Below are 12,897 nucleotides of genomic sequence, written 5' to 3' on the forward strand. Positions count from 1 at the left end.
TCCCCTTTTTTCCCCCTTTCGCTTTTACTTCCCTCCCGTTTCTCTTTCTTCCCCCTCCCTCCCCCCCTTTTTTTTTCTTTTTATTTTCTCCTTTTCTCTCTTTGTTTTTCTTTTTTTTTTTTTCTTTCTTTTTCCCTTTTGCGCTGTTTCTGGTTAAACGTTATTTGCACTTTTGTTGGAAAAGTGGCCCCTAGTGTGCAATTATGTCAAATTTCTTTGAGTTTTACAATTTAATGGAGAACAGTAACTCTTTTATTGATCCTAGACGGGGCCGGCTCCTCTTCCCCCTCACCCCCACACCCCTCCCGCTCTCTCCTCCCTCCCCTTCTCCCCCCCTCCCCGTTACTCCCATGAAATGTCACTCAATGTTTCTTATGCTCCCACCAGTTTCCAAAACAAACAGAGGAGGCTGCAGCCGTCTATTGACTCAGTTGGATGCAAGAGGATCTGGCGGTGGCCGCTGCCCCCCGACGGGAGCGGTGCGGCGGCCGGGCGAGGGGCGCTGGGTGCGGGCCGGGATGGAGCCGCCGCCGCCCGCCTGAGCCCCGCTGCGGCCCGGGGGGACCCCCGGCAGCCCGGGGGGGATGGCGCTCAGCTCCCGGGCTCACGCCTTCTCGGTGGAAGCCCTGGTGGGCCGCTCGGCCAAGAGGAAGGTGCCGGAGGGGCGCGATGAGGAGCCCGGCCCCGGCTGCCGCTCGGCCCGCAGAGCCCCCGAGGCGGGTCGGTACCGGCGGGACCCCGGGGCGGCGGGGGGCGAGGGCCGCCCCTCTACCCCCGCAGCCTCCCGAGCAGCCCCCTCCCCTTTGTGTTCCCCGCAGAGAAGCGGCCCAAGGCCGGCGCCGAGGCCCGGCCGGCCGGGGTGCAGGTGGAGCTGCAGGGCTCCGAGCTCTGGAGGAGGTTCCACGACATCGGCACCGAGATGATCATCACCAAGGCCGGCAGGTACCGACCCCTCGGCCCGCCCTGACCGCCCCCCGCCGCCTCGCTCGGACTTTGCTTTTCCGTTACCTTTTATTTTCTTTCTCTTTTTTCCCCCGTATTCTTTTTTTTTAGGGGGGTGGTGTTGTTTCTTGGTTTTTTTTTTCTGTTTTGTTTTGTCGTTTGGGGCTTTTCTGTTCTGTTGGGCTATTTTTCTTCGTTTGCCCCTTTTTCCCCTACTTTCGTTGAGTTCGATTTTTTTTTTCCCCCCTGCCGATGCCCGTTTATAGTTTTCCAGCCCCTTTTCGGCCCGTAAGCGGCAGCTCTTGCTCAGCCCCTTCCCTGTGCCCGCAGGAGGATGTTCCCGTCGGTGCGGGTGAAGGTGAAGGGGCTGGATCCGCTGCAGCAATATTACATCGCCATCGACGTCGTCCCGGTGGACTCCAAAAGATACAGGTAAGGAGGGACGGGCGGGGAGCTCCCACACCCACGCGGGTCCCCCCTGCCCGGCTGTCCGCGGTCTGCGCTCCGGCCCGGCCGGGGCCGAACGTGACACGCTGTGTCGCACGGGGGCCCCGCACGCACCTATAGATTCTATAGGTGTGCCTGGGTGTGGGGGCAGGTGGGGACGGGCCCTCCGCCGCCTGACCGCGCCCGGCCCGGGCCAGGTACGTCTATCACAGCTCGCAGTGGATGGTGGCGGGGAACACGGACCACTCGTGCATCACCCCGCGGCTCTACATCCACCCCGACTCCCCCTGCTCGGGGGAGACCTGGATGAGACAAATCATCAGCTTCGACCGGGTGAAGCTCACCAACAACGAGATGGACGACAAGGGGCACGTAGGTGTGGGGCAGCCCCGACGAGGGGGGTGGGCTGGGGCAGAGCATCCCCCCGAGGAGGTAGAACATCAGCCCGAGGGGCAGCGCTGGGAAGGTGGGGGGCCGATCCCTCCTGCCCCGGCTCTGAGGGCTGGGTCTCACCGACTTCTCGCCTCGAGTTTTCTTCCTGCCCTTCTCCCTCCGGGGGGGGTCTCAGCCGCCTCTCGCCCCGCACAGATCATCCTGCAGTCCATGCACAAGTACAAGCCCCGCGTCCACATTATCGCCCAGGATTCTCGCTTCGATCTAGCGCAGATCCAGTCGCTGCCGGCCGAGGGGGTGCAGACCTTCTCCTTCCAGGAGACCGAGTTCACCACCGTGACGGCCTACCAGAACCAGCAGGTACGGGGAATCGGGGGGGCGGAGAGCCCTGACGGGACGGGGAATCAGGGGGATGGAGGGCCCCGAAGGTACGGAGAACCGGCCGAGGGGATGGAGAGCTGCGACGGTACCCGGGGGTTGTGGGGATGGAGAGCCCCGACGGGACAGGAACGAGGGGGACGGAGAGCCCCGATGGCCGGTCCCTCCTCACCCCGCGCCCCAACAGCCCCTTTCGCTCCCACCCTCCAGATCACGAAGCTGAAGATCGACAGGAATCCCTTCGCCAAAGGTTTTCGGGACCCCGGTAGGAACAGGTAAGAGCCGGGGCCGCTGCGCCGCCCGCCCCGCCGAGCCCCCGGTCCCACCGCCTTCACCCCGCTGTCCCCCCGCAGGGGGGTCCTGGATGGGCTCCTGGATTCCTACCCGTGGCGGCCGCCCCTCGCCCTGGATTTCAAGGCTTTCGGCGCAGACAGCCACGGTAAGTCCTGTCCATTGCCTCTCCCGCGGGCTCGGGGCTCCCCGCGGGGCTCAAACCACCAGGATGACGCGGTGGGTCCAGAAAACGAACCGTTCGCCGTGTGGGGATTTAATACCGCGAGGGTTTGGACAAAATTCCTGTGCAAATCGTTGAGAGGAGCGGGAAGAGCAGGATGACGGCGCTGCCCCAGCCCCCGGCTGAAATCAGAGTGAGATGGGCAGAAAAAAAATCTGTGAGTGTGCAGGAGGCTAATTTGGAGTCGGGTTGTTACGGCTTTGATCCTGTTCCACTAATTGCTTCCAACCGGTTTAGGAGTATCAGCTAAAAACGTGGGAATAGTGACGGCCGGTGTCTTCTGCAGCGGCGGCTTCTGCGCCGACAAACGCGTTATGCAACAGAAAAGAAAATTATCTGTTATTAGGATACAGCAGTCCCACCGAAACGCAGGGAAGAGGGGGAAGCTTTAAGGGAAAATGTTCTCTCTCATCCTGGCAAACGCACACCGGCCCCTTACAGCCCTTTCCCGTAAAACGACTTTTGGAAGTAATATTTGAAAACTGATTATTCATAGCGCCGAAGGAAAAAAAACCTAACAGCTTGTTTGCACGCTGGAGGCTCCAGCTTGGGTTTAAAGTCGCCGGTTTAAGTCTCGTTTAGGTTAGGAACTCTTCTAAGTCTTGGGACACACCAAGTCATCTGTGTCTGCAGGGAACTGCTGCAAAAAATCACAGGAAAAATTCATGTTCTGCAGGCGAAGAAAAGGGGACACAAAAAAATTGGACTACGGAGAAATTAAAAGGTTTATAATTATAAATTATAAATTTATAAAAAGAATTAGATTTTTTTAAATTATCATTATTATTATTAGTAGTAATTTTATTATTAATGTTAACGACTATAATAATAATAATAGTAATAATAACAATAATAAAATTTTTATATCTACAAAATATTTTATTCAAAAAGCCCCTTTTGAACCCGTTTGCCAGCACTGGGGAGAGGAACTGGCGGAGGAGCTGCAGTGGGGAATGAAATGACAGCAACTGCAATGCTAAAAGATGCTAAAATATTATTGTACATATGTTAAAATATTTGGGCTACCTGGAAATTCTAATTTTTTTTTTTTATGCTTTTCTTAATGTAATTGGTATTTTTTTTCAGGGTCAGATTCCTGGACTGATGTAAATATAACAAAATCTCCAATTCTATTAATGCTAAAATTATATTTCTGAAGAAAAGCCGAAAAATAGAAATCCCAAAGCTCTATAACCAGGAGGCAAACTAAATGAAATTACAATCAACGTCCTAAAGAAAGAATTGGCCATAAACTTTTGATTTTTAAACATAACAGAAAGGGCAGAAAACATCTGCTCGTTGAGCTGTTCTGTCCTCTCTACTGCAATCCCCAATCCCAGATTTGTTCTGGAAGTTGGGTGATATTGCTTAGGATACTGTAAAGCGAATCCTACCCCTGGTTTGCTCTGCTGGATCCAACCACGTAGGGATTCAGTCACTGCCTCCCACTCACAAATATCGACTCAGTCACATTATTCTCCATAATCCAAAGTCCCTGATTCCTGGAAGGCATCAGGATGTGTATATTGGGAAAGGACTGGATCCTGCCCTGCTGGTGTCAGGACCGAAGCCCCACTGACATCAGCCGGGAAGGGTGAGATCCTCAGGGCACAAAACCTCCCTGGATTCCCGAGCCTGGGTGCTGATCTGGGAGAGGAAATTAATTTGCACCACGTCCAAAATCTTTGTGGGTTTTTTTAAGGTGTTTTAAGGTTTGCTAAACCTTAGATGTCAGTTTGATTTTACAGTGGTGGGGTTTTACAGCCGATTCCGGGTCGCTGGTTGCGTGTGAATTCCGATCAGATCACATCCAGGCAGTGCATCGCTTGGAATTCGGCGTAAATAGGGGAAGACACGTAGCACAAATGGATCCACATTCCCTTCTTTCCTTTCCCAGTCACTTTGGTAAGAAATTAAAAAAAAAGGGGGAGAAAAAGAAACCCTCTGGAAGGATTTGGTAATGACTGTGCAGCGGACACACAGCTCCTTACCGGCAGGAGATCAAACCAACATCTGTGTAGCACCAGAACTGGCTGCCCTGGAGCACCATTCCCACCTCAGAGCAGCCATCTCATCCCTGCCTCAGCTTTGCTCCTTGGTGTTGCTTTTCTACCGAATTCTGAAAGTGTTCATTCATCCCTTTCAGAAAGGGGAATGTTAAAATGACATGTGGGTTTAAGTTTCTGGAGACACCGATAGCATTCAGCGCTACATTTCAAATTGCTTGGGAAGCCAAGTGAAATGAGTCAATTCCTGTGAGCAGGAAGGTACAGAAAATTCTCCACCAGGCTGAATATGCTTTTTTGTTCTTATATCCAAGGGGAAAAAGCTGTCTGGAATTTGCATGAAAAACAGGGAAGCTGAACTAGCCATGGTGTGTGTAAGAGGGGAAGGTTATCAGTTGCACAGCCAGGTACGGATCCATCAGGTGCGTGGAACTGGACTTTACAGTGGTCCCAGTCCATGGAATGGGATTAGCCATGTGTGAATATTGTTCCTGAAGTAGTGCCATGTAACATCAACAAATAATTTATGGATAGATCTTCTTGTTTCCCAGGAGCTGGGTTTTGGAGTGAGTTTGTGCTTGGATGGACACTGGCAGCAGGGAGACATGGAGTGGGAGCAGGAGTCCTCAAAGGGTTCCTTGGCTGTGGACACCCGAGGGTTCCTTGGCTGTGGACACCAGCCAGCCCAGCCTGGATGATTTCTGTTTTCCTTTTCAGGTGGGAGCTCCAGCTCTTCCCCGGTGACCTCCAGCGGTGGGACCCCCTCTCCTCTGAACCCCCTGCTCTCTCCCTCGTGCTCCCCTCCCACGTTCCACCTGCCGGGGAGCAACATCGGTGTGTCGTGCCCCGAGACCTTCCTGCCCAACCTCAGCGTGCCCCTCTACTACAAGATCTGCCCTACGAGCTTCTTAAGACAACAGTCTCTCATCTTTCCGAGCCACAAAAAGCTGGGAGGCACCAACCCACACCTCCTACCCCACTTCACAGTGGATGTGCCCAAACTGTCCTCCCTCGGCATAACCAACCTGAAAAGCGCCAAAGCCGAAGACTTAAACACTCAGTGCCTGCAAGTGCCCGGCTCTGCTGGTCAAATGCTGTATGGATTACATGCATCTGGAAACATTTTCCCATCAAGTCCCATTGCTCGGGAAGCACTTAATTGTTCTTTACATCCTCCATATGGCCTGTATGGTTATAACTTCTCTGTGCCATCCAGACTGATGAATGCAGGAGGCCATTTCAAAGGGAGTGACAGCGTCCCGGCCGCTCTGAGCGAGGGCAGATGTCACCACTCCAGCTGGCACCCCACAGTTAACCACTGCCTTTAGTGGAATCACAGAATATTCCTAAGCGTTGATATGTAAAGCAAGTCCTTCCTTCCTTTCATACCCACAAACTTGTTAGTTATTGACTCTGAAACACTTCGTGGTACAGGAGAGGGATGTCCAGGCTTTTAACCCTTTCTTTTGTGGGCAGATGTGTCGTGGTGTTGGGAGGGTAGAGGATTCAGAAGGGTGCAAGATCTTGGAGCATGGACAGTCTGAGATGACCCACAGCCACGTGATCCCTTTTGATCCTGTTTATGTCACGGTTGTAGGTTGAGAGCAAACTGTACAGTCACTTTTTTGATAATTGCACTCTCAAGTGGGACTGGAGGCATCTGTATTTCTACAAATATGTTTTCTCTCTCTCGCTTGCCTTTAATCAACTCAGAGTCCTGAGGAGCTGCTGCTCACTCACTCCAGTTTTATCCCTGGGGAGCTGCTGCTCACCTACTCCAGTTTTATCCTTAATTTCAAAGGGACTATCCAAGACCTGGAGTCGGCAAAGGAGCTGCATTTGGCCAAATGCCCGAGTGTGCTCTCAAGTTCCCTTGGCTCTAACGGGTCCTAATTAATGACATGAAAGTGCCTTTTCTCCAGGATCCCGTGGGGATGTAAATTCAAGTGTCTGCTGCCAGGGTAAAGAAAGGCAGGATGAAAGATGGATGTGTTCCTACCACATGGGGAGAAGGTGGAGGGTGCTCAAGAGCCTCTCCAGGACCTGCACTCCAGCAGCACTGGCACTGACAGCGTGGTGGGAACAACAGGGATGAGGGTCACACATCCTTCCCACGGCAAAATGGATCCATGCTGAGGGACCTGGAGGATCCATCTTGGAGAGCTGTGTGGGATGAAACACCTCCAGGAGCCCTGCAGGACACTTTTCCTACCCAGTGCTCTCAGCCCCAGAAGATCCACCTGGGATCACATCCATGAGCCTGTGTCCAAGGGAAGGGGAAAGGATGCTCCTGGCTTAGTCCCATGGAGAACACAGATCCTTTATGGAGAGTTACAACTCCACAGGCCCCGGAACATGAGATTTTCAATTCCTTCCAAAAGTCCTGTCTGTTTTATTGTAACCTGTGGATATTCTTGTTATTCCTGTAAATAATCTGCAGCTCTCAAGGGCACAGTATAACTCACAGTAAATCAGGACACAGGTTTTTATTCTTTATTTGGTCAATGTTCAGTCTCTACGTACAGTCAAATTTATTACTTGATATGTGGCAGAGATTGGAAAAAAATGCTTGACAGGGACCAGCCACATTTTGGGATTAATCCTGTATTTACAAACACAATATTATAGAGGGATTAGGTGCAGGTTTAAGACTCAAAACAGATATCAGAGTTTTGCTTTTATTTTCATTCATAACAGACAACAAATTAAGAACAGAACAAGCAATATCAAAAGCTGTTAAAATAACAAAAAGTCACGCTTTGACTTTCATGAGACTTTGCTAAAATTCAGAAAGCGTCATTTTCCCTAATTTTCCTGCTTTGGGTGTTCATAGAGCCCCCAGTGATACCAGTATGAAATAGTGGGCTGTGCTAAATGGTCTGTACAACTGTAAAAATGAACAAACCTGCTTTCTCATGCTGTTTCTTAGCAGTTTATCTCACTGTTTTTATTAAAAAAAAAAAAAAGAAGAAACTTCTGTTTTCCTTTGGGAGTCCTTATTTCCAAACCGTCCTTCATCTTCGGTGGTGACTGAATTCCCATGGCAAATCCACTGCTGGCCCCGGACAGACTGTGTCCAGCTCCCCATGGGCTGAGTGACCACCTCCCAGCCCCAACATGTGGTTGTACTCTGGAAGGCTCTTCCAACTCAGTCATGGATTTGTGCAACAGAGAACTTCCAATTTTCCAAATCCTTGCAGTTGCGTAAGATATTCCAGAGCTGCTGGCCATGAGCTGTAACCCAGTAAATCAGTGGCTGGTTAAAAATGTGGCTGATAATGAGTTGAATGGATATTTTTAGTGTGGTGATTTGCTCCACCAAGAACGATGCTCTGCTGATTCCAGAGGAATTGGGTTGGGTTTCGAGGCGCCTTCGTGGGTCCCGTGGGATCACGGGGTTTGCCACCCTCCCTCATCACAGCAGCTTGGAAAACACACCCAGAGCCTGCTCCCTGCAAGGTATGAGCGTGTCCCATGGGTGCCACAGTTTGGATGCTCTTCAGGCAAACCCATAAATATCAATTTGTCCATACAAAAGGTCATCGTGGCTTGAGAGACACTGTCTGATCCAGGTTATCTGAGGTTTATTTCCATTCCCTTTGCCTTTATCTCCTGGGTTTATACTTCCAAAAATCTCTGCAACTAATGAGAAGGATGTTGGTGGTGTTTTCAGGCAGTTGTAGCTCTCTGTCCTGTGCCACTGTGGTCACCTCAGACCAGCCAAGGCTCCCTGACCCATATTTTCCACACCCACAGTGATGATTCAGCTGAATGGCTCACATTTTAACACGGATGATTTTACCTATTTGAGAAAAACTGTGCCCAAACCAGCAGGTAATCTCCACACTACATTCCCAGGGTGCTTTGTAAAACAGCCACTGCTGGGAGACGAGTGGCAGAACTTGAGAGAGTAAGACAGAATAATAAATATTAGTTATTAAATGTGCAGCTGGGGGAACCAAGGGTGATATTTACAGCAGGACCATGTGCCTGTAAATACAATTACGCATGTGCTGCTTTGTGTTTCCTCCCACAAACGTTATTTGAAAACTTGTGGCAATTTCAAAGTTCCCAGTTACCCAGTGTTATGGTGCTATTTTTAAGTGGGAACGGGGGGAAGTAATCAAAGGGGTTTTTTTAGGGATTAAACTTGCTAAACAAGCTCAGCTATTAGTCATTTGACCTTTCCCAAGAGGAGCTGGAAGTTATTTGGGAATATCTGACCCCATTTGTAGCACTCAGCAAATAAAATTGGTCGTACCAAGGGTGTCACGTCCATACTCTGCGCCGGGATATGGGAGGGACTCAGTGCTCAGTCACGAGGGGTTGATTTAAAATCCAAGGAGAAAAAAAAAACCCACCAATAACATTTTTAATCAAAGTGCAGTTTTACTCTCCAGTTTCACCCAAATTTAATACATCCATCAAGGGGGAGCCGAAGGCGTGGAGGGAGCGTCGGATGTCGCTTTTCCCGATCGAAGCGCCTCGGTTTGCATTCGATCTGCTGAGCTTTGGGCTGTAATTAGATGATAATTTGTATCACAATTATGCAAAGCAAACGAGGATTGGATGGCAAGATAGAGTAGAACAAATAAGCACCCAGACCATTTGAAATGCATCCAGTGTGGAAACGATGTCCATGTGTGGCTGGGCCCGGGGACATGTTGTTCCAATAAAGCTGCAGAAAGGGAAAAGGCCGGTATCGGTTCCTACAAACGTTTCAAAAGCTCATGTTTACAAATTTGTATTGCACATTAATATGTAAACACACACTATTGGAACCAGATGAGTCTGCAATATTTACGTGTCCTTTCCTCTTAGTTTTGGGTGTCTGGTTGTCCCAAAGATACACAAAATCTGTGGTGACTCTTTGGGAAAATGGCTCAGAAAGCTACAGAAGAGGTACAGATAATTGTAAAATTATCTGTGGCAGCTCTCCAAGCCCTGGATGGATTTTGGATTCTGGGTGCAGGGGGTGCATCCCCCAGCTCCTACGGGGTTGTGCTCCAAGCACGTGGTGGCTGGGATCATGTTTTGCAGTGCCACAAGTAATGCCTCATTCCTTGGCATTTACACACTGAAGGAATTTTATAATTTTCTTTATTGCTGTGTCATTTGGAGGCACTGGAGCTGTGGCATTGCTTGGACCATGCAGCAATTCCATCTGTGCTCATTCCATGCTCCACTGGTGCTCCAGCCACCGAGCACTGGGAAAAACACAGATAAACCACCAAGAGTTACTTTTTACCCAATAATTTCAAAAAGGAAAAGGAAAACCACCTTCCTTGCAATGTGAATAAAACCTCTGGCTTGTTAATCACTGTTTCTTTGACTGGTTTATTTGTATTTTGGGATGCAAGCTCCAGGCATCCCTTTCCATGGGACTCACTCTGATCCCAGGGAGTTAAAGCCAGTGGATGCAGCAGTTGGGGCCGTTGGGAATTCCACTGGCTGTGAGGACTTTTGCAGATGTTGGGTATTGCCCTACAAGCTGTTCATGCTTAATAGAGCTCTGCTCTCCCTGAGCTCGTGGAGTTCCTGAATTTTGCAGTTATTTATAAACCCACTTCTCCACCGTGTCCCTTCAGTGACATTCCCAAGAAGGGCCTGCTGTCTACTTCCATACATCAAACAATTTCCTCCCAGATTGTTTCTCCTAAAGCACAAAGATTTCAGTTTATTGTAGCAATTAAGTACAAGAAGGAGTCCAGGTTTTGAGAAAGACCCCTTGAGCTTATAAATCAAATGACACAAACCAGTGAGTAGAAGTCAAGACCTTTCTGGAGAAGGAAACACCGGTGATAACGGAGAAAGCCCTGGAAAAATAATACTTGCTGTCTAAGGAGGCAGATCCTGAACAAAAGCAGAGATGGGGGTAGGGGCTGAGGATGGCTTCTGTCTCTCTGAAGTCTGAGGATATATTAGATGCTTTTTTTCCAGGTATTTTCAAACATTTTCTCTTATTTCAAAAGTCTCGCTCTTTCAGGTTTTAGAGAATGGCTTTTTGGAGAAATTCACTTTTTCCTTCTTGGCACTGGCTCCAGATCTCACCTCAGAGCTGGGTCCCAGCTCCAACAATTTCCTCCAGGCCCTGCCCAGCAGCTGGGAGCACTTAGCAGCTCATCCACCCTCCACTCACCTGCCTGAGCCGGCCCTGACAGGTCCATCTGCTTCCAGTCAGGCCTGCAAATAAACGGGGCTCTAAGGGGAGGAAAAGAGTCATGGACTTGTGTGGTGACTTGGAGTTACCCTTGCAATTACTCAGATGATGCTCTGAGGATGGATGGTGCCTTCAGCTCTGGCCACTGGTTCATTGGAGCAGGCTGCTGCCTCCCTTCCCCATGGACCAGCAGCCTGGAAACAGCAAGCAAACCCTTTTTTAGTCAGGCTTGGGTGGATTTGAACCATGATTCTGCCCTGGCTGTGCCCAGCTCACTGTGGGCAAGTGATCACTGAGTGCTGTACCCAAGCACTTGGTGGTTTTAACCATCAACTTCCATCCTACATTGCTTTAAACACACTGTGTGTTTAAGGCAGTTTGGACAATTTTGAGGGTGGGATTTTGTTTCATGGATGTCTTTAACACCAGGACAAGATGGAGCAATCCAGGAGGCTGGACTGGTTTATCCTTAGTGGCACCACGAAGTCCTCCTGCCATTTTAAACTTTAAAAAGAGCATAAATGCACATATAAATCAACATTTCAAGTGCTAAATGGTTCACATACAGAAACACAGTGAATTAGTATTAAGAATTAATACCAGGCAATGGAGCACAAGGAGTGGAGTCTCCAAAGCTGTGGGGATACTCAAAAGCACCTTCAAGTGAGTCCAGCCCCCATCCTCTCATAGGACTTGAGATTTTGGGGCTGGAATTAGTGGTTTTTTTTCCCTGCAGCAAAAGCATTTCACATGTCTTTCACTATGAATATTTACCATGGGCTTTACAACCACAGTCTGTGCACAATAAACAGACTTAATTGAAGTTTACAATACCTGCATTTCTTGCAGCAAATTGCTATGTCTGAAAGTGTTAATAAACTTCAACAGGAGAACTAAAGGTCTTCATAAAATTTGATTAGTATTTTTCTTCCATGGAGATAAAAACGGGGCAGCTCAATATCCAGCTGCCCCGCTCAGGATGTGCAGGTACCTCACATCTCCATCCACCACCAACAATTTTAGGTTCAGCACTTTGCTGAATTCTTCTTTTATCTTCGTTAAAAGTCTCACTGTAAAATTAATCGAAGTTGATAAGCTATTTCCTGTATCGTATTTCTCCCAACGTTATCGATATTGCTAATAAAAATAGATTGAAACAGTATGTTGTAATGTCCAGGACATAAGCCAGATCCTGCTGCAGCTCAAATAAATATGAATTTGGCCTTTGGCTTTCATAAAAGCAGGATAATGTCTCTATCTGGGCTCTTCTAATGGATAACATCAGCCTCCTTTGCTTTGCTTCTCAAAACTACCAGAATCTGAGAATTTAGGCTGGTGGAAGAAATACAACTCTGTGTCCTGGAGATTTTCGAGATTTAATCAAATCAAAGTAAAGTACAGCCCCAAACTTCATTCCCAGCTCAAACAAACCCCAACATTTCCAAAGCTTTGTGCTTTGGCCGGGCTGACACTTGTGCTGGACCTCGGAATTGCAAATGAGAAGCTCTCGAGGGATGTGATGGGAAGGGGAGGACAGGGCAGAGCTCACCTGGGTTTGAACAGGTGATGACACCCTTGGTGCCATCCCTCCTTCCCAAGCTGATGTCCCCACTTCCTGAGATGGTTTTTAGTCAAATTATTGGTCAAAGAATTAGGAAGAAATCCTTCCCTGTGAGGGTGGGGAGGCCCTGGCACAGGCTGCCCAGAGAAGCTGTGGCTGCCCCATCCCTGGAAGTGCCCAAGGCCAGGTTGGACAGGACTTGGAGCAACCTGGGCTAGTGGAAGGTGTCCCTGCCCATGGCTCTGGTTGGAACTGGATGAGCTTTAATGTCCCTTCCGACTCAAACCATTCCATTAGTCCATGAAATGGGTTTGGGAGGTGTTTGAGCCACATGTGCCAGTGAGGATCTCTTTCCTCTGCCCAGCTCTTCCCCCCATTTTGAGGATCCTGTGAAGAGTCAGGATTTCCTTAGTCCAGCATGTACAAACAGTCCATCTGGGAATGCATCATGTCAGCTCCTGATCCAAGCAGGGTGGTTGCCAGGTCTGGCTGGTGA

At 49.3% G+C, this 12,897-nt stretch overlaps 1 protein-coding gene across 1 annotated transcript; it reads left to right on the forward strand.

The window, feature by feature from the left end:
- The first annotated feature begins 500 nt into the window (after positions 1-500).
- TBX22 (T-box transcription factor 22) lies at positions 501-7,643 on the forward strand. Its single transcript, XM_032702013.1, has 8 exons — positions 501-720; positions 819-942; positions 1,273-1,374; positions 1,587-1,761; positions 1,978-2,142; positions 2,371-2,435; positions 2,514-2,599; positions 5,398-7,643. Exons 1-8 carry the CDS (start codon positions 585-587, stop codon positions 6,006-6,008), a joined length of 1,464 nt encoding a protein of 487 aa, XP_032557904.1. The 5' UTR covers positions 501-584; the 3' UTR covers positions 6,009-7,643.
- Positions 7,644-12,897: the final 5,254 nt, after the last annotated feature.

The sequence above is a fragment of the Chiroxiphia lanceolata genome, chromosome 14 (assembly GCF_009829145.1).
Source record: "Chiroxiphia lanceolata isolate bChiLan1 chromosome 14, bChiLan1.pri, whole genome shotgun sequence".
NCBI lineage: Eukaryota > Metazoa > Chordata > Aves > Passeriformes > Pipridae > Chiroxiphia > Chiroxiphia lanceolata.